We start from the raw sequence: 21,023 nt of genomic DNA on the forward strand, positions 1-21,023 counted from the left end.
CCATAAAACCACCATAACTGACTGCACTGCATACCAACCAGCCCATTCACTCACTCTGTACCACTCACATCACTCTCTCTCTCATCTCTTTCACATCTCTCTCTCATCTCTTGCAATCCATTTTCTACTCTAATTTCTTTTCAGTCCATTTTGTATATAGTTCTCTCATTCATTTTCCACTATTCTATCATGCCTTTTAGATACATGTTTTGTATTTACAGAGCAATTATATGTGTCAGTTCAAGACCCTGGTGAGGACGATGAGCACGCAGAGGAGCTTCACTGAGACGGTTTTTGACAATTTGTGCAGAAATTCATTGGTTGTGCAAACCCACAGTTTCATCAGCTGTCTGGGTGGCTGGTCTTAGATGATCCCACAGGTGAAGAAGCCGGATGTGGAGGTCCTGGGCTGGTATGGTTACATGTGGTCTGCAGTTGTGAGGCAACAACTTCTCTGGCAACAGCTCTGGTGGACATTCATGCAGCCAGCATGCCAATTGCAGGCTCCCTCAAAACATGAGACATCTGTGGCATTGTGTTGTGTGACAAGACTGCACATTTTAGAGTGGCCTGTTATTGTCCCCAGCACAAGGTGCACCTGTGTAATAGTCATGCTGTTTAATCAGCTTCTTGATATGCTACACCTGTCAGGTGGATGGATTATCTTGGCAAAGGAGAAATGCTCCCTAGCAGGAATGTTAACAAATTTGTGCAAAAAATGTGAGGGAAATAATATTTTTGTGCATGTGGGACATTTTTGGGATCTTTTATTTCAGCTCATGAAACATTTTTATTTGACCTTTATTTAACTAGGCAAGTCAGTTTAGAACAAATTCTTATTTTCAATGACAGCCTAGGAACAGTGGGTTAACTGCCTTGTCCAGGAGGAGAGAAACATATTTTTACTTTGTCAGCTCAGGGATTTGGTCTTGCAACCTTTCAGTTACTAGTCCAATACTCTAACCACTAGGCTACCTGCCGCCCCAACATGGGACCACCACATTACATTTTGCTTTTATATTTTTGCTCAGTATATATCCATCCTCTTTCTATCTCATTTGCTCTCTATTTTGACTGTCTCGTTCATGGGTGGACAATCCCAATCCCCCCCCAGGAGATTAAGGCTATAAAAATATTGCGATGTGCTTGGTCCCGTGGCAATCTACTTAAGCCCCTTTAAAAGCCCTGCCTAAATGACAAACCAAGTGACCTGAAAAGCTTTGACCTTTTTCCAATAACCATGCTTCTGAAATCTAAACACCGCCATATTAGCCTTTCCTTCCCATTCGAAACTGTATAAACATCTGCCCCCTGACCCAACCCCAGCCCCTGTCGCACTTCTTATTTCCTGCACTCTCCTGAAAACAACATCCAACTCCTGCCAAAGGAAAAGTGTCTTGATTTCTCTCCCTACACTCTTAGAGAAAAAGGTACTTTTTAGAACCAACAATTATTATTTGGCTGTCCCCATAACAGAACCCTTTGAAGGACTCCTTTTGGTTCAGGTATAACCCTTTTGGTTCCAGGTATAACCCTTTTGGTTCCAGGTATAACCCTTTTGGTTCCAGGTATAACCCTTTTGGTTCCAGGTAAAACCCTTTCCACAGAGGGACCTCTGGCCTGGAGCCCTCCAGCTGCAGACAGGCAGGCACCCCTCTATGTGCTTACCTGCCCTGTCTGCAGCAAGGAGCCGAGGGACTCAACCCATGGCACAGAGACTGGGTCTGATGCTGCCACTTAGTGGTGAAGCAAATCACTGCACCATATAATCCATTTGGATCCATGCAGTTCACCTGAAATACTTTTGTGTGACCCACTAGATTTGATGGTTGATTTGATTCTGATTGACAGGTCAAACTGACCCTTGATAGAGGGCTACTAGATTTGACAGCACACCCCTTACCATCCTCAATCCCCACTTCCTTACATCGACCCAGCCTCCCAGTCTCAGGATCTCCCTATCTCACTAGGTCTCTGTGTCCATCTGAATCCCCTCTCTGCTCTCCACTTCTCCTCACCCGGCAGTAGTCAGTCCTCATTGGTCTCAGAAGTCTGCAATCCAATAGAGATTCAGGACAGAGTCAAGCCTACTGAATGCATTAAGCCAACAGACTGGATAATGCACACAACAAAATTAAATTAGACTAAATTAAATCAGACTCAAACAGGATTTGGTGATTTATGTTAATTGTGCCTGAAAAGATTATATTTAACCAAGGAATCTTTAAGCCTCAAGCCAGTTTATATCTCAGCCCTAGAATAAGTGGTCTCATCTCATCTGTGGAATGCCTTTGAGAAAATACACTGTCAGGACAGCAGCACAATGTTGTCTGGAACTATGTAATGTTAACCTGTTTATCTCAGAGGGCGTGTCAGCCAGGGGCTGGATCTTATGTTAATTATATGGAGCCATCCAGTCCTCCAAAGTTTCATGTAGCGCTCTATATTCTACTTTGACCAGTAATTCTGCATAGATGTTTACCTATTGCCTTGCAGTGCTATGATACGGCTCTTAAACCTACAGTAATGCTACCGTACTGAAGCTTCCATGGTAGAAGATACAACTACCTGCCAAAATAATGGAAACACTTTGAAAGCAAGTGCTTCCACACAGGTGTGGTTCCTGAGTTAATTAAACAATGGGCCCAACATGCTAAGGTTCATGTATAAAAAGGGTGGGCCATTATTTTGGCTACCATAGGATGACAATGACCCCATCCACAGGGTACGGGTTGTCACTGAATGGTTTGATGAGTATGAAAACGATTTATACTGAACAGAAATATGAACGCAACATGCAACAATTTAAAAGATTTTACTGAGTTACAGTTCATATAGCAGACCACCCTAGTCCCTGTGCCCAAGGTAGCGAAGGTAACCTACCTGTGCTTTGAAAGGCTGGTCATGGCTCACATCAACAGCATCCTCCCAGACACCCTAGATCCACTCCAATTTGCATTCCGCCCAGACAGATCCACAGATGACGCAATCTCAGTCGCACTCCACACTACCCTTTCTCACCTGGACAAAAGGAACACCTATGTGAGAATGTTGTTCATCGACTACAGCTCAGCGTTCAACACCATAGTGCACATGAAGCTCATCACTAAGCTACGGACTCTGGGACTAAACACCTCCCTCTGCAACTGGATCCTGGACTTCCTGACGGGCCGCCCCCAGGTGGTAAGAGTAGGCAAAAACACATCTGCCACACTGATCCTTAACACTGGGGCCCCACAGGGGTGTGTACTTAGTCCCCTCCTGTATTCCCTGTTCACCCACGATTGCGTGGCCAAACACGACTCCAACACCATCATTAAGTTTGCTAACGGTACAACAGTGGTAGGCCTGATCACCGACAACAATGAGACGGCCTATAGGGAGGAGGTCAGAGAACTGGCAGTGTGGTGCCAGGACAACAACCTCTCCCCCAGTGTGAGCAAGACAAAGGAGCTGATCGTGGACTACAGGAAAAGGCGGGCCGAACAGGCCCCCATTAACATCGACAGGGCTGTAGTGGAGCGGGTCGAGAGTTCCTTGATGTCCACATCACCAACAAACTATCATGGTCCAAACATACCAAGATAGTCGTGAAGAGGGCACAACAAAACCTTTTCCCCCTCAGAAGACTGAAAAGATTTGGCATGGGACCCCAGATCCTCAAAAGATTCTACAGCTGCACCATCGAGAGCATCCTGACCGGTTGAATCACTGCCTGGTATGGCAACTGTTCAGCATCTGACCGTAAGGCGCTACAGAGGGTGGTGCGAACGGCCCAGCTACCTGGGGCCAAGCTACCTGCCACCTAGGACCTATATAATAGGCGGTGTCAGAGGAATGCCCATAAAATTGTCAGATGCTCCAGTCACCCAAGCCATAGACTGTTTTCTCTGCTACCACACTGCAAATGGTACCAGAGCGCCAAGTCTAGGACCAAAAGGCACCTCAACAGCTTCTACCCCCAATCCATTAGACTGCTGAACAATTCATAAAAATCACCACCGGACAATTTACATTGACCCTCCCTTGTACACTGCTGCTACTCGCTGTTTGTTTGTTACCTATGCATAGTTACTTCGCCCCCACCTACATGTACAGATTACCTCAACTAACCTGTACCCCTGCACACTGACTCAGTACCGGTGCCCCCTGTAAAATAGCCTCGTTATTGTTATTCTTATTTTGTTACTTTTTATTATTACTTTTATTTTAGTCTACTTGGTAAATATTTTCTTCTTCTTGAATTGCAATGTTGGTTAAGGGCTTGTAAGTAAGCATTTCACAGTAAAGTCTACACTTGTTGTATTCAGCGCATGTGGCAAATAAAGTTTGATTTGATTTATAAGGAAATCAGTCAATTATAAATTAATTATGCCCTAATCTATAGATTTCACATGACTGGAAATACAGATATTCAGTATCTGTTGGTCACAGATACCTTAAAAAAAGTAGGGTGTGGATCAGAAAACCAGTCAGTATTTGGTGTGACCACCACTTGCCTCACGCAGCGCGACACATCTCCTTCGCAGAGTTGATCAGGCTGTTGATTGTGGAAAGTGGAATGTTGTCCCACTCCTCTTCAATGGCTGTGCGAAGTTGCTGGATATAGGCGGGAACTGGAACACACTGTCGTACACGTTGATCCAGAGCATCCCAAACATGCACAGTGGGTGACATGGCCATGGAAGTATGCAGGCCATGAAAGAACTGGGGACATTTTCAGCTTCCAGCAATTGTGTACAGATCCTTGCGACATGGGGCCGTGCATTATCATACTGAAACGAGGTGATGGTGGCGGATAAATGGCACAACAATGGGCCTCAGGATCTCATCAAGGAATCTCTGTGCATTCAAATTGCCATCAATAAAATGCAATTGTGTTCGTTGTCCTAAGCATACCATAACCTCACCACTACCACGGGGCACTGTTTACCAAGTTCACATCAGCAAACCACTCACCCACACGATGCCATATATGTGGTCTGCAACTGTTAGGCCGGTAGGACGTACTGCCAAATTCTCTAAAACGGCATTGGAGGCGGCTTATGGTCGAAAATGAACATGACATTTTCTGGCAACAGCTCTGGAGGACATTCCTGCCGTCAGCATGCAATTTGCACGCTCCCTCAAAACTTGAAACATTTTTGGTATTGTCTTGTTTGTAACAACTACTCATTTTAGAGTGACCTTTTATTGTCCCCAGCATAAGGTGCACCTGTGTAATGATCATACTGTTTAATCAGCTTCCTGATATGCCACTCCTGTCAGGTGGATGTATTATCTTGCCAAAGGATAAAATGCACACTAACAGGGATGTAAACAAATTTGTGCAAAACATTTGAGGGAAATAAGCTTTTTGTGTGTATAGAACATTTCTAGGATATTTTATTTCAGCTCATGAAACATGGGACCAACTCTTTACATGTTGTGTTTATATTTTTGTTCAGTTTATAAAGTATTGACTCATGGGTGTGAATACTTATGTAAATTAGATATTTCTGTGTTTCATTTTCAATACATTTCAAAAAACAAGTCTTCACTTTGACTTTATGGGGTATTGTGTAGATGGGTGAGAAAATCCATTTTGAATTCAGGCTGTAAAAAATGTGGAACATGTCAAGGGCTATGAATACTTCCTGAAGGCACTGTACATAATTAATCGGCTGACAATATGCAAATGCAATAAGCATATCAATTGGTAAAGTATGCATATAGCAGCAGTTAACAATGAATGGCCAGAAACAGAATGCGGCAGGTAGGCTGAAGCTATAGTTGCACAATAAGCACTTGTTGTCTCAAATACATTGTTCCAGTTGTTGGTTCGCTAACTTGCGAATTTGAGCCATATTAGCATACACGTGACATCAGTCAAAACACCTCAAAGCAAGACACGGTAACAAAAATAAGATAAAACTAGCTGAAACGAGCCACTTACAATTCCCTACATTGCAGTTTCTTGTCATTGTTCTTTAGCTGTCTGTCCGTCCAGAATCACAACGCATGGCCTGCGGCTCATTGAGGCGCATGCATAGTTTTCGTGACGTTTTCAGCTAACCCGTCTATAGTGTGGCAAGCAAACAAACAATATAAAGCTAACAAAAGAGGCAAGCATAGCCATAAAGCAGGCATAGTAAGCATATCAAATCGAAATCAAATCAATTCAAATCAAATGTATTTATATAGCCCTTCGTACATCAGCTGATATCTCAAAGTGCTGTACAGAAACCCAGCCTAAAATCCCAAACAGCAAGCAATGCAGGTGTAGAAGCACGGTGGCTAGGAAAAACTCCTTAGAAAGTCCAAAACCTAGGAAGAAACCTAGAGAGGAACCAGTCTATGAGGGATTGCCAGTCATCTTCTGGCTGTGCCGGGTGGAGATTATAACAGAACATGGCCAAGATGTTCAAATGTTCATAAATGACCAGCATGGTCAAATAATAATAATCACAGGCAAAATAGTTGAAATTGGAGCAGCAGCACGGTCAGGTGGACTGAGGAGAACAAGGAGTCATCATGTCAGGTAGTCCTGAGGCATGGTCCTAGGACTCAGGTCCCTCGAGAGAGAGAGAGAGAAAGTAAGAGAGAAAGAGAGAATTAGAGAGAGCATACTTAAATTCACACAGGACACCGGATAAGACAGAAGAAGTACTCCAGATATAACAAACTGACCCTAGCCCCCCGACGCATAAACTACTGCAGCATAAATACTGGGGGCTGAGACAGGAGGGGTCAGGAGACACTGTGGCCCCATCCGATGATATAACCCCACCCACTTTGCCAATGCACAGCCCCCACACCACGAGAGGGATATCTTCAACTACCAACTTACCATCCTGAGACAAGGCCGAGTATGGCCCACAAAGATCTCCGCCACGGCACAACCCAAGGGGGGGCGCCAACCCAGACAGGAAGATCACATCAGTGACTCAGCCCACTCAAGTGATGCACCCCTCCTAGTGACGGCATGAAAGAGCACCAGTAAGCCAGTGACTCAGCCTCTGTAATAGGGTTAGAGGCAGAGAATCCCAGTGGAAAGAGGGGAACCAGCCAGGCAGAGACAGCAAGGGCGGTTCGTTGCTCCAGTGCCTTTCCGTTCACCTTCACACTCCTGGGTCGGACTACACTCAATCATATGACCCACTGAAGAGAGGAGTCTTCAGTAAAGACTTGAAGGTTGAGATCGAGTTTGCATCTCTTACATGGGTAGGCAGACCATTCCATAAAAATGGAGCTCTATAGGAGAAATCCCTGTCTCCAGCTGTTTGCTTAGAAATTCTAGGGACAATTAGGAGGCCTACGTCTTGTGACCGCAGTGTATGTATAGGTATGTACGGCAGGACCAAATCAGAGAGATAGGTAGGAGCAAGCCCATGTAATGCTTTGTAGGTTAGCAGTAAAACCTTGAAATCAGCCCTTGCCTTGACAGGAAGCCAGTGTAGGGAGGCTAGCACTGGAGTAATATGATCTATTTTTTTGGTTCTTGTCAGGATTCTCGCAGCCGTATTTAGCACTAACTGAAGTTTATTTAGTGCTTTATCCGGGTAGCCGGAAAGTAGAGCATTGCAGTAGTCTAACCCAGAAGTAACAAAAGCATGGATTCATTTTTTATCAAAGGCCAGTGGTGAAAAGTGATTAAGTAAAAATACTTGAAAGTACTATTAAGTCGTTTTTTGGAGTAGCTGTACTTTACTTCAGAATTTGTATTTTTGACAAATTGTACTTTTACTTCAATATTACCTAAAGAAAATAATGTACATTTTACTACACACATTTTACCTGACACCCAAAAGTACTCGTTACATTTTGAATGCTTAGCAGGACAAGAAAATGGTCCAAATCACACACTTATCAAGAGAACATCCCTGGTCATCCCTACTACTTCTGATCTGGTAGACTCACTAAACACAAATGCTTCATTTGTAAATTATGTCTGAATTATGTCTGAGTGTTGGAGTGTGCCTGGCTATCCGTAAATAAATAAAAACAAGACAATTGTGATGTCTGGTTTGCTTAATATAAGGAATTTGAAAATATGTTTAAAAAATATGACTTAGAAGGTGCATGCCGCCACCTACTGTACTGGCTGTGTATCAGCCTATGATTCTTTAGTATGAATTCATTATTATTATTATATTAATTCATTACACATTGTGAAAAAATTGCCCAACCAACTTACCCTACTCCCATTAAAACCTCAACACTCTTCCACTACTTTGGCCCTATCGCATCCTCCACCAGGCCAGCAGCCTGGAAGGACAGGACACTATCGTTCAAAACACCTTGTAACTCTTCTGCAGTAAATCTCGAACACCCAAGTACTTCTCTACAACTGCCACCACAACATATATCCTCTTTTTCCTGCGGTACAGTTGACAACCTTGGCCATGAATTGAGGTATGGTTTTGGAAGCAGAAGGACCTTTATCCTTCATATTGGCATATTATCTGGTAAAATAAAGTTGAAATAAAAAAAAAAGAGAAATTCTGCCGATTCTGTTGAAAAAAGATTCATAAAGGGAAGCAAACGGAATGAAAGGGGGGATAGAAATTCACTTTTGCAACTGTTGGACTAATGAATACTCCCTAGATCAGCTAGATGCAGGCAAGAGTGTGCAAGGAGATATTAAATATGTGTGTCACTGTCTGTCACCTTGACTCCTTAAAATTCTCCACATTGTCAACTTTCATTCATAGGCTAGGTTGTAGCAACCTCATTATGGGTACAGGGAAGATGTTTGTATCACGTATTAGCCCAAATTATCCATGTTACATTGAGCTGGATGAATGGAATATGAATGACAGTCATCCAATAGGCTGCAATAGAAATAATACCACACTCACAAAAATAAAAAAAATCGTCCTCCCTCATCCTAAATGACACCGACTGCCACTGGTGTACAGTAAGTGTGTATTTTGCATTCGTGAAATTATTTATATGTGATATGAAAGTAAAGGGCTTCATGTTTCTAGAACAGTATTGCAATTGAGAAGTGATTCATGTTTACATGGAGTATTTGGCTGTTTTGTCTGCCCGAGCCAGTTGCACATACAGTGCATTCAGAAAGTATTCACAATCTTTTACTTTTTCCACATTTGTTGTGTTAAAGCTTGAAGTAAACATGTATTTGATTGAGATGTTGTGTCACCGATCCTTACAAAATACCCCATAATGTCAAAGTGGAATTTTGTTTGTAGAACATTTTAGAAAATAATAAAACATTTAAAGCTGAAATGTCTTGAGTAAATTAAGTATTCAACCCCTTTGTTATGGAAAGCCTAAATAAGTTCAGTCGTAAAAATGTGCTTAACAACTCACATAATAAGTTGGACTAAGTTGCATTCCGTGTTCAATAATAGTGGTTAACATGATTTTTGATTGACCACCCCATATCTATACCCCACACATATAATTAATTATCTGTAAGGTCCCTAAATCGACTAGTGAATTTCAAGCACAGATTCAACAACAAAGAGCACAGAGGTTTTTCAATGCTTCGCAAAGAAGTGCACCGATTGGTAGATGTGTAAAAAATAATAATTTAAATGACACTGAATATCCCTTTGAGCATGGCGAAGTTATTAATTCAGCTTTGGAGGGAGTATCAATAGGGGCAAATCTGTGCAAATTACTGTGTAGTGCTGATACAGACACTGGCAAAAACCAAAATATGCACCCAGTGAGGGCACCAGGACCGAGTTTGGGAAACACTGCTTTACAGTACACAACTAGACTGAGAGAGAGAATTAGCTGCTGTTTCTAACTGTTTGGGAAACACTGCTGTAAAGGGACCAGAGTGCTGTATTGTTTTTAACTCAGCAGTAGCGCCACTCTGTGGTAACTCTAATCTGTTCCACTTGTCTGCAAAATCAAACCGACAGACCTGAAGATCCTGGTGGAAATGAAACGATCATGGGAAAAGTGTTAGGTGGATGAGAGTGTCATAAATAGAAATATTTTACACATGTAATATATCAAATCAAATGATATATATTTGTCACATGCCCCAAATACAACAGGTGTAGTAGACCTTACAGTGAAATGCTTACTTACAAGCCCTTAACCAACAATGCAGTTTTAAGAAAATATCAACAAACAGCAAAAAGTAAGCGATAAGAATAACAACTAATATACAAGCCACTAGCCTCTGAAGGTTCTCTGTACATAAACTTGGACTCCCCCTGTCAGTACTGGTAAAAAAAAATGTATGAGATTTGATAGTTAGTCCTATAAAACAATTTGGCCCCACTGGCATAAACTGCTTTTAGTGAAGCACCATTGTTGCTCATTGCTCTCTGTCTGTTCGAGTGAAAGAGGTGTTGTGAGTGAATGGGAAAAATTTATTTGGTTCTTTAAAATAAAAATACAAAAATCAGGCTACTTCACATTTTGTATCCATGCCATGTGTCCCTATACTAGTACTTTAGTCAAGCCTTATCCCAGGCAAGACCATCCCAATGGTGGGGTTTAACAAACTGCAGTGTGTTTGGTAACAAGGCTGTGTCCCACCGTAAACTCTGACCAGACAGGACCATGTGTAGTTGGATGGAATGAGAAGGTGGAGCGAGTCAATCTGCCAGACATGTGGGACGTCAGAGAAAATAAGGAACAGACCAAAAAATATTATGACTGAGGCATCATGGGAAAGGCTGTTGATCAGACTTTGATATTCATATTTACCTTCTCCTTCCTGGCTTCCCTTACAGTCCTGTGTTCAACTCCACTGGACTGGTCAGTCTGTTCTGACTGCAACCTTTACACACTCCTCTGTAAACACATTTGTGTCGTTTTTAAGCTTCACAAACCAAGAATGATACATCAGAACAGTGTCCAAACTAGGGAGCCACGGGAGTACAGTAGCTCAGAGAGGACAATATAATGGGAAAAGGGACAGTCAGTTAGTTTTAACGCATAGGTCTCAATGCATTTGTGGTTTGCAGAGAGATGGAAATGGCCACAGTCAATAATCCCCTCCTGAAATCCTCAGTAATTAGGATGAGGTGAGAGAGCATGTGGCTGACTCAAGACACATGATGTCTATGTTAAGACTCCTCCTCTGATCGTCATGTCATCAGGCAAACTGTGGGATGGTCAAGGGAAATGCACCGACGTAGACGGGCCTGTGTGGGACACCTGGATGCACCTGTCACTCACTGTAAGGACACAGGAGAAGAGGTGGTACGAGGAAGTGGCTGCTGTAACTTCACACGGTTGTTTGGTGGCGTATCATATATATACATCTGGATACCTTAATTAAGAGGGAAAATACAGAGAATACATTTTTTGAGCGTTTTGAACATTATCTTCTCAAAAGAGGCAGAGTGTGAAGAAACCTGTCGGATTTTGTAGGTAAGTGCATTCCTCAGGGATGTGTTTTTAAAGATTTTCCAGTAGAAACCGTTTCTACTAGAGTTGTTATTTATAATGATATGGCCTCCTAGAAACGTCAATCTGTTGGTTTCTCAACCCTCCTTTTGTTCTTTAACAGTTTTGCATGATATGGGGTCACTGGGGTCGCTGAAACACTTGCACTAATGTGATTGGCTCAACTGAACCTCTAGTGTGAGGATACATGTATCGAATCAACTCAAACTTTATTTGGCACATGCGGTGGCAAGTGTAGACTTTACCATGAAATGCTTACTTACAAGCCCTTAACCAACAGTGCAGTTCAAGAAGAAGAAAATATTTACCAAGTAGACTAAAATAAAAAAGTAATAATAAAAAGTAAAACAACAAGAATAACAATAACGAGGCTATATACAGGGGGGCACCGGTACCGAGTCAGTGTGCAGGGGTACAGGCTAGTTGAGGTAATCTGTACATGTAGGTGGGGGTGAAGTTACTATGCATAGGTAGCAAACAAACAGCAAGTAGCAGCAGTGTACAAGAGGGGGGGTCAATATAAAATGTCCGGTGGTGATTTTTATGAATTGTTCAGCAGTCTAATGGCTTGGGGGTAGAAGCTGTTGAGGAGCCTTTTGGTCCTACACTTGGCACTCCGGTACCACTTGTCATGCGGAAGCAGAAAAAACAGTCTATGGGTGACTGGAGTCTATCACAATTTTATGGGCTTTCCCCTGACACTGCCTATTATATAGATCCTGGATGGCAGGAAGCTTGGCCCCAGTGATGTACTGGGCCGTTCACACTACCCTCTGTAGCGCCATACGGTCAGATGCTGAACAGTTGCCATACCAGGAAATGATTCAAACGGTCAGGATGCTCTCCATGGTGCAGCTGTAGAACCTTTGAGGATCTGGGGGCCCATGTCAAATCTTTTCAGTCTCCTGAGGGGGAAAAGGTTTTGTCATGCCCTTTTCACGACTGTCTTTGTATGTTTGGACCATGATAGTTCGTTGGTGATGTGGACACCAAGGAACTTGAAACTCTCGACCCGCTCCACTACAGCCCCGTCGATGTTAATGAGGGCCTATTCGGCCCGCCTTCTCCTGTAGTTCACAATCAGCTCCTTTGTCTTGCTCACATTGAGGGAGAGGTTGTTGTCCTGGCACCACACTGCCAGTTCTCTGACCTCCTCCCTGATCACCGACAACGTCTCATCGCTGTCGGTGATCAGGCCTACCACTGTTGTGTCGTCAGCAAACTCAATGATGCTGTTGGAGTCGTGTTTGACCACGCAGTCATGGGTGAACTGGGAATAAAGGAGGGAACTAAGTACACACCCCTGAGGGACCCCAGTGTTAAGGATCAGCGTGGCAGACGTGTTTAGTTTAGGTGTTTAGTCCCAGAATCCTTAGCTTAGTGATGAGCTTTGTGGGCACTATGGTGTTGAACACTGAGCTGTAGTCGATGAACAGCATTCTCACATAGGTGTTTGTTTTGTCCAGGTGAGAAAGGGAAGTGTGGAGTGCGATTGAGATTGCGTCGTCTGTTGGTCTGTTGGGGCAGTATGTGAATTGGAGTGGGTCTAGGGTGTCCGGGAGGATGCTGTTGATGTGAGGCATCTGTAACGCTTTATGCATCAGTAATAGGTATATACAAAAACTCAACATCTCTGAGGCTTATCCTCCTAAGAGAAAAACAACAGGAGTAGTTTCAGTGGCCAGGATGACAGAAAGGCCTCATACAGGTGTGGCTGGATTTAAAGCCCAAACACGAGCGGCTGAAGTCCCACGTGTGACTCAGGTTATTCTTAATGTGATGTTGCCTGATTTAGCATTGTGTTCAGAAGGGATTTCAGATCCTGATCCAGTTATTCAACACTGAAGGCACGTTGAGCATGCTCAGCCACGACCGTTCCGTTGCCATACACAGAGATTAAACAGGCAATCTGGGATTCAGACAACAACAAACCGGACATCCCAACACTTTTTTGGTTAACAGCTGAGCGATGGGGCTAGAGAAATGTAACCACTCTCAAAGAGATTAGCTATCAGGATCCCTGACGGAGCCTTACGTTACATTATCTTCAGTCAAACTGTCAACCATATCAGATGGCTGTGTGGGTGTGCCCATAGAGATAGATTGAGGACTCTAGTGCACAAAAGCTTGTTTTAGCATGGGCAGTGACATTGAGCACTTTCACCATTTTGAAGTAATCAACTCAATGGGACTTCTTATGTGTTAAGGAAGGATCAAATAATTCCATACAGGTCATCAGGAGGGATCAGCCAATGAATTATACTCGTGAGGAAACATTCCATAACTGCAGGTGGCAGTAAATTGACAACCTTGGCTTTATACCTGTTCAAACACACTACAGGTAGCAATATGCACTCTTTCAGTTTATTAACCAACTCATAGAAGTAGTAGAAGAAGAAAATTGACTACTTCAAAATGGTGTCTCACAGACGCCATAATGGAACAGAGTCAATGTTGCGTCCTCTATCTATCTTTATGGGTGTGCCTCAACTTCAATGCTAACACAATGAACAAACTGGTCTGACCACTGGTTTAGTTCCCTAGATCTCTAGGTGTGGGCCCATGCCAGACTGTTTCAGTCTTTGACCTTTGACCTCTCTGGTTCTATTCCTCAGAGCTCCAGTTGGGATGTAGACTGAGGGTCCAGTTCCGTCTCTTCCACTCTGCTTTCGGGTCTCTCGAAGCCAACAGATGGCCACCGTGAATAATTCTGTGTCCGAGGACCCCCTCCTAGGCAAAGGGCCTGACGAAGACGCCTCAGAGGTGTCTTTGTCAGAAAGTGAGTCGGATTCTGGGAGTGTCCTCTCAGATGACTCAGTGCTTCCAGACTACCAGCAGGAAGGTGGTTCACGGGGCACCGCCAACACGCTGTATGAGGCGTGTGCTCGGAACAACACCCTGGCACTCCGGAAGGTTTTGGAGAGAGGGGTTACCAAAGAGGAGGTCATGAAGGTGGACCACAATGGTTGGGTATGGGTCTCTTGTTATTTCACATTTCGATGCCTTTTGGTGGTGTATGATCCAGTGTGTCGTGAGGGTTACTAGTTAAAATACCAGGAGCACCATGTCCTGTATATAGACACTGAATGCTTTCATTAAAGCCATGCAGAATTGGTTTTGGATTTACTTGCAGCCTTGAATCCGATTTTTAAAATATCATTCTAATTCTAATTATTCACCCAATAGACCGGTCTGATGGTGGCGTGCTATAAGGGTTTTTTGGAAATTGTGCAACATCTTCACCACTGTCCCTACCTGGACATAAATCACCAGGACAACGATGGCAACACTGCACTGATGATCGCTTCACAAGCAGGTTAGCCACTCTCACCAGACCTATTACGAAATACTACACAGTAAAACAAGCCTCACTAGCAATATTTCTAGGTTGTGTCCCAAATGTCACCACCCTTTCTAGAGTATTATACTGAACAAAAATATGAACGCAACATGTAAAGTGTTGGGCCCAAGTTTCATGAGCTGAAATAAAAGATCAGAGAAATGTTCTATTACACACAAAAAGCTTATTTCTCTCAAATGTTTTGCACAAATGTGTTTACATCCCTGTTAGTGAGCATTTCTCCTTTGCCAAGATAATCCATCCACCTGACGGCATGATCATTACACAGGTGCACCTTGTGGTAGGGACAATAAAATGGTCACTCTAAAATGTGCAATGTTGTCACGCAACACACTGCCACAGATGTCTCAAGTTTTGAGGGAGCCTGCAATTGGCATGTTGACTGCAGGAATGTGCACAAGAGTTGTTGCCAGAGAATTGAATATACATTTCTCTACCAACGTCGTTTTAGAGAGTTTGGCAGTACATCCTACCGGCCTCACAACCACAGACCACGTGTAACAATGCCAGCCCAGGACCTCCACATTCGGCTTCTTCACCTGCGGAACCGTCTGAGACCAGCCACTCTGACAGCTGATGAAACTGTGGGTTTGCGCAACGAATTTCTGCACAAAATGTCAGAAACCGTCTCAGGGAAGCTCATCTGCATGCTCATTGTCCTCCCCAGAGTCTTGACCTGACAGCATTGTAACCGACTTCAGTGGGCAAATACTCACATTCTGACTCAGATACTCAGATACTGACTGGTTTTCTGATCCACGTCCCTACCGTCTTTTAAAAGATATCTGTGAGCAACAGATGCATATCTGTAATCCCAGTCATGTGAAATCCATAGATTAGGACCTGATGAATTTATTTGACTGATTTCCTCATATGAACTGAAACTCAGTCAAATATTTGAAATTGTTACATATTGCATTTATATTTTTGTTCAGTTGTCACAGGCCTTTAATCTTTTCAATGGCATCTCATGATCTCCTAAACCCATTATCACCTTGTGTCCTTCTCCAGGTCACACCATTACAGTGACCTACATCCTCAACTACTACCCCGGAGCAGACACAGAGATCCGGGACTGCCGTGGCTTCACTGCACTCATCAAAGCAGCCATGCAGGGCCGAGACGATGTGGTGTCTTCCCTCGTCATGGCCGGTGTGTGAGAGGCCTCCTCCACTTCAACACTACTATACACCCTACTGTATACATTAGGGAATATCTTAGAAGTGTTTAGACAACCAAACAAATAGATGTTAGAAGTACAAAAATGTAATCTACCTACCTGTGTTTACTGGGTATAAGCCTAGCTCACATGTGTGTATTTTCAGAGGCACCTCAGTGTTCGTAGTAAATAGGGGCAGACTGGCCATCTGGCATTTCTGGCCAATGCCAGATGGGTTGGTCCATTTTTAGCCAAGTAGGCCTGTCTAACTTGGGTTTTTTGCTCAAAATTACAATTATCCTTCTAATATGGGTGCCTCAAGGAAAAAAATTAGCCGATGTGTTGGGCATCAAGGAAAAAATGGGCTGGTGTGTTATAGATGCTGGGGACGATTTCTGGTCCCAGTCCGCCCCTGGTAGTGACACACTACAGTTGATTGTGTCCACTGCCATCTATTAGGTCCCACTAGGTGAAGTAATTCAATTACTCCAGATTCCAAAGGGCATACCTCTAAGCAGATTCGGAAAAAAAGGACCAGAGAAGGAGAGAGGAGGAAGAGATAGTAATACACATAGAATAATGGGAATACCCAATGCTTTGCTCCCCAGTCAGCAAATTTGCAATTATGGTCTTAATTAATTTCTGTTCCATTTGGGGCTTGGCATGAACATACTGATTGAAGGCCTAAGGTTATAGGAAGTATGTAGTAATGTAGTTGAGTTGGGATGGGATGGATGTACCTGTCGTGTGTCTACCCATGTTTGAGGTCAGCTTTCCCTGGTTGATTGAATGTTTTATTGATGGCTGCCAGGTTTAAGGGATCAATTTGGGGACATCAACCTACCTTAATTCACTCTGCCATAATCTTTGATTCCTTCGTCTTGGTTGCCAGGGGATTATCCAGGGTTATTTAGCTATTTTGGCCTCTGCGGAAGATCAGTAGTATCCAACGGAGTCACAGTCTCTCAATGCCAGTTCACATTTGTGGTCCTTCTGTAGCTCAGTTGGTAGAGCATGGCGCTTGTAACGCCAGGGTAGTGGGTTCGATTCCCGGGACCACCCATACGTAGAATGTATGCACACATGACTGTAAGTCGCTTTGGATAAAAGCGTCTGCTAAATGGCATATATTATTATATTATATATTACATTTATCAATACTCTGAAAGAGTTGAGGAAAACATGTTCAGCTAGCTGTAGCCTTCAAATCAAAGCAAATGTATTTATATAGCCCTTCTTACATCAGCTGATATGTCAAAGTGCTGTACAGAAACCCACAATAAAACCCCAAACAGCAAGCAATGCAGGTGTAGAAGCACGGTGGCTAGGAAAACTCCCTAGAAAGGCCAAAACCTAGGAAGAAACCTAGAGAGGAACCAGGCTATGAGGGGTGTCCAGTCCTCTACTAGCTGTGCCGGGTGGAGATTATAACAGAATATGGCCAAGATGTTAAAATGTTCATGAATGACCTGCATGGTTAAATAATAATAATCACAGTAGTAGTCGAGGGTGCAACAGGTCAGCACCTCAGATGTAAATGTCAGTTGGCTTTTCCTAGCCGATCATTGAGAGTATCTCTACCGCTCCTGCTGTCTCTAGAGAGTTGAAAACAGCAGGTCTGGGACAGGTAGCATGTCCAATGAACAGGTCAGGGTTATATGCTATGTAACATCATGAAAGTTTTTCAATGGATAAATATTGTGGCCTGAAAGCTATTGTTTTCCTTCTCTGTTATTTCTCTCCCAGGTGCAGACCTAAATGCTGTAGACTCTACGAAGCAGAGGTGTGCGAGGGACTGGGCACTAAAGACGGGCCGCTACGAGACGTTGAACCGCCTCCGCCGCCTCAACCTGCGGCCTAGAGCTGAGCAGTTCGCTGAGAGCTACGTCCCCGAATGGCCAGAGCTGAAGGAGCTGGTGGCCAAGGCCATGGCCAACAAGAGCGCCAGCCAGAAGATTACCCAGCGCATCAAGTCCACCTTCGGCTTCAACTTTCCCCGAGATCCCCAGGAAAACGGGGTCTTGGACCACATGGTGCGTATCACCACCAGCATCCACAGCCCTCTAGTGGCCACCGGCTGCCGGCCCCTCTGCCCCACCAGCCCCCCTGAAGTGGGGAAGAGGCGCCTGGCCGTGCCAGAGCTGGCGAAGAAGCATTCAGAGAAGGAGCTGGGGGAGAGCTCTGTGTGCCACAGCAATGGCTCCGTATCCTCCATCATTCCCCACATCCACTCAGCCGAGACCATCGCCACGTCCTGCTGCGTGGACACAGAGCGCAGGGGCAGCATAATCTCTATAGCTTCCACCGGGGTGCGCACCTTCATCCCCAGGCACATGGCCCACAGGAACAGTGTGTTCCCCTCTGGCTGTATCCCAAAGATCCAGATAGTCAAGTCTGGAGAGCCGACGCCTAAGAAGGAGAAGAAGAAGAAGAGGCACAAGGGTCATCTGGAGCCGCCCATATGGAAGTACAAGGCAGAGAAGCAGGAGAAGAAGAAGGCAGAGAAAGAAAAAGAGAAAACCAAGAAGGACAAGAAACAGAAGAAACAGAAGAAGTGAGGTGTCTAATAATGCCAATTTATTTTAATTCCGCCCACTTCCAATATTCTTTTCCTAGAGTTACACTTAAAACGTTATGCCACGTTCACACTGTGAGCTTGACTGTATCTGAATTCTGAAGTACTGCTCAGTACTAGAAGGGCTGAACTCCAGATCATTTGGCCAACGCAGTAAAAAAAATTCTTAAGGTCATATCATTCATACTGCTTTGTAAATATTTAGTTTTGTAAAAACTGTTTTAGAGACTTTCTTTGACTTTTAGGGGATGGATTAAACTATTGTCCAGGGTATACCGATAATACAATGCTGTCTTTTTGTCTTGTTGGCATGGGTGTCAATGGAGAAATACGATTTTGCTGTATCTAAAACAAATGTACTACTCAGGGTTTACTGATTTACAAGGAATTTACAAGGAACTTTCAACTGCCTTTGGTCTCTTTCAACAGTGAAAGAGACAGTCTTCCTAAACCGTCATTACATTTACATTACATTTACATTTAAGTCATTTAGCAGACGCTCTTATCCAGAGCGACTTACAAATTGGTGCATTCACCTTATGACATCCAGTGGAACAGCCACTTTACAATAGTGCATCTAAATCTTTTAAGGGGGGTGAGAAGGATTACTTTATCCTATCCTAGGTATTACTTAAAGAGGTGGGGTTTCAGGTGTCTCCGGAAGGTGGTGATTGACTCCGCTGTCCTGGCGTTGTGAGGGAGTTTGTTCCACCATTGGGGGGCCAGAGCAGCGAACAGTTTTGACTGGGCTGAGCGGGAACTGTAGTTCCTCAGTGGTAGGGAGGCGAGCAGGCCAGAGGTGGATGAACGCAGTGCCCTTGTTTGGGTGTAGGGCCTGATCAGAGCCTGGAGGTACTGAGGTGCCGTTCCCCTCACAGCTCCGTAGGCAAGCACCATGGTCTTGTAGCGGATGCGAGCTTCAACTGGAAGCCAGTGGAGAGAGCGGAGGAGCGGGGTGACGTGAGAGAACTTGGGAAGGTTGAACACCAGACGGGCTGCGGCGTTCTGGATGAGTTGTAGGGGTTTAATGGCACAGGCAGGGAGCCCAGCCAACAGCGAGTTGCAGTAATCCAGACGGGAGATGACAAGTGCCTGGATTAGGACCTGCGCCGCTTCCTGTGTGAGGCAAGGTCGTACTCTGCGGATGTTGTAGAGCATGAACCTACAGGAATGGGCCACCGCCTTGATGTTAGTTGAGAACGACAGGGTGTTGTCCAGGATCACGCCAAGGTTCTTAGCGCTCTGGGAGGAGGACACAATGGAGTTGTCAACCGTGATGGCGAGATCATGGAACGGGCAGTCCTTCCCCGGGAGGAAGGGCAGCTCCGTCTTGCCGAGGTTCAGCTTGAGGTGGTGATCCGTCATCCACACTGATATGTCTGCCAGACATGCAGAGATGCGATTCGCCACCTGGTCATCAGAAGGGGGAAAGGAGAAGATTAATTGTGTGTCGTCTGCATAGCAATGATAGGAGAGACCATGTGAGGTTATGACAGAGCCAAGTGACTTGGTGTATAGCGAGAATAGGAGAGGGCCTAGAACAGAGCCCTGGGGGACACCAGTGGTGAGAGCGCGTGGTGAGGAGACAGATTCTCGCCACGCCACCTGGTAGGAGCGACATGTCAGGTAGGACGCAATCCAAGCGTGGGCCGCGCCGGAGATGCCCAACTCGGAGAGGGTGGAGAGGAGGATCTGATGGTTCACAGTATCGAAGGCAGCCGATAGGTCTAGAAGGATGAGAGCAGAGGAGAGAGAGTTAGCTTTAGCAGTGCGGAGCGCCTCCGTGATACAGAGAAGAGCAGTCTCAGTTGAATGACTAGTCTTGAAACCTGACTGATTTGGATCAAGAAGGTCATTCTGAAAGAGATAGCGGGAGAGCTGGCCAAGGACGGCACGTTCAAGAGTTTTGGAGAGAAAAGAAAGAAGGGATACTGGTCTGTAGTTGTTGACATCGGAGGGATCGAGTGTAGGTTTTTTCAGAAGGGGTGCAACTCTCGCTCTCTTGAAGACGGAAGGGACGTAGCCAGGGGTCAGGGATGAGTTGATGAGTTGACGTCATCCTAGATGGTAATTTCTCTTTACACATAGACCTACTGTATGTACAAGTTTATTGCGGAAAAGGATAGGCTTAGTCCCTTTCTGTAAATTCTCAAGAATTCAAGACTCACAAAAACACATGTATACTAGGCCTACACCTCAGGGATAACTTAAATCAAATCACAGTGCTAAAATTATCATTTTTGCAAATGTTTAAAGGCTTATGCAAGTGTGCAAAAATATTGTGTTTTGTTGAATGCTTATATAGAAACGAAGGCACTTTGGGTAGTGCAGTTGGATATTTCTGCTGTCTGTATTTTTCCAAATTTGGATGCCATTTTCAAACAATAGCTATCTTACTACTGATATAATGAATTGATTTAGTTGATAAATGTGTTGGTCCTTTTATTTTGTAAATATTGTAAATAAACCATAGTGAGATGATGTGATTTTATGAAGAGATTTGATTATGTGCTGTTTACTGTGGTGCTGAAGATATTTTTAAGACA

At 44.2% G+C, this 21,023-nt stretch overlaps 1 protein-coding gene across 1 annotated transcript; it reads left to right on the forward strand.

The window, feature by feature from the left end:
* The first annotated feature begins 11,173 nt into the window (after positions 1 to 11,173).
* On the forward strand, positions 11,174 to 18,596 carry LOC118389485 (photoreceptor ankyrin repeat protein). The gene is made up of 5 exons (XM_035779392.2): positions 11,174 to 11,346; positions 13,998 to 14,352; positions 14,569 to 14,698; positions 15,755 to 15,895; positions 17,649 to 18,596. Exons 2-5 carry the CDS (start codon positions 14,074 to 14,076, stop codon positions 18,458 to 18,460), a joined length of 1,362 nt encoding a protein of 453 aa, XP_035635285.2. The 5' UTR covers positions 11,174 to 11,346; positions 13,998 to 14,073; the 3' UTR covers positions 18,461 to 18,596.
* Positions 18,597 to 21,023: the final 2,427 nt, after the last annotated feature.

Source organism: Oncorhynchus keta, chromosome 10, assembly GCF_023373465.1.
Source record: "Oncorhynchus keta strain PuntledgeMale-10-30-2019 chromosome 10, Oket_V2, whole genome shotgun sequence".
NCBI classification, from domain to species: Eukaryota; Metazoa; Chordata; class Actinopteri; order Salmoniformes; family Salmonidae; genus Oncorhynchus; species Oncorhynchus keta.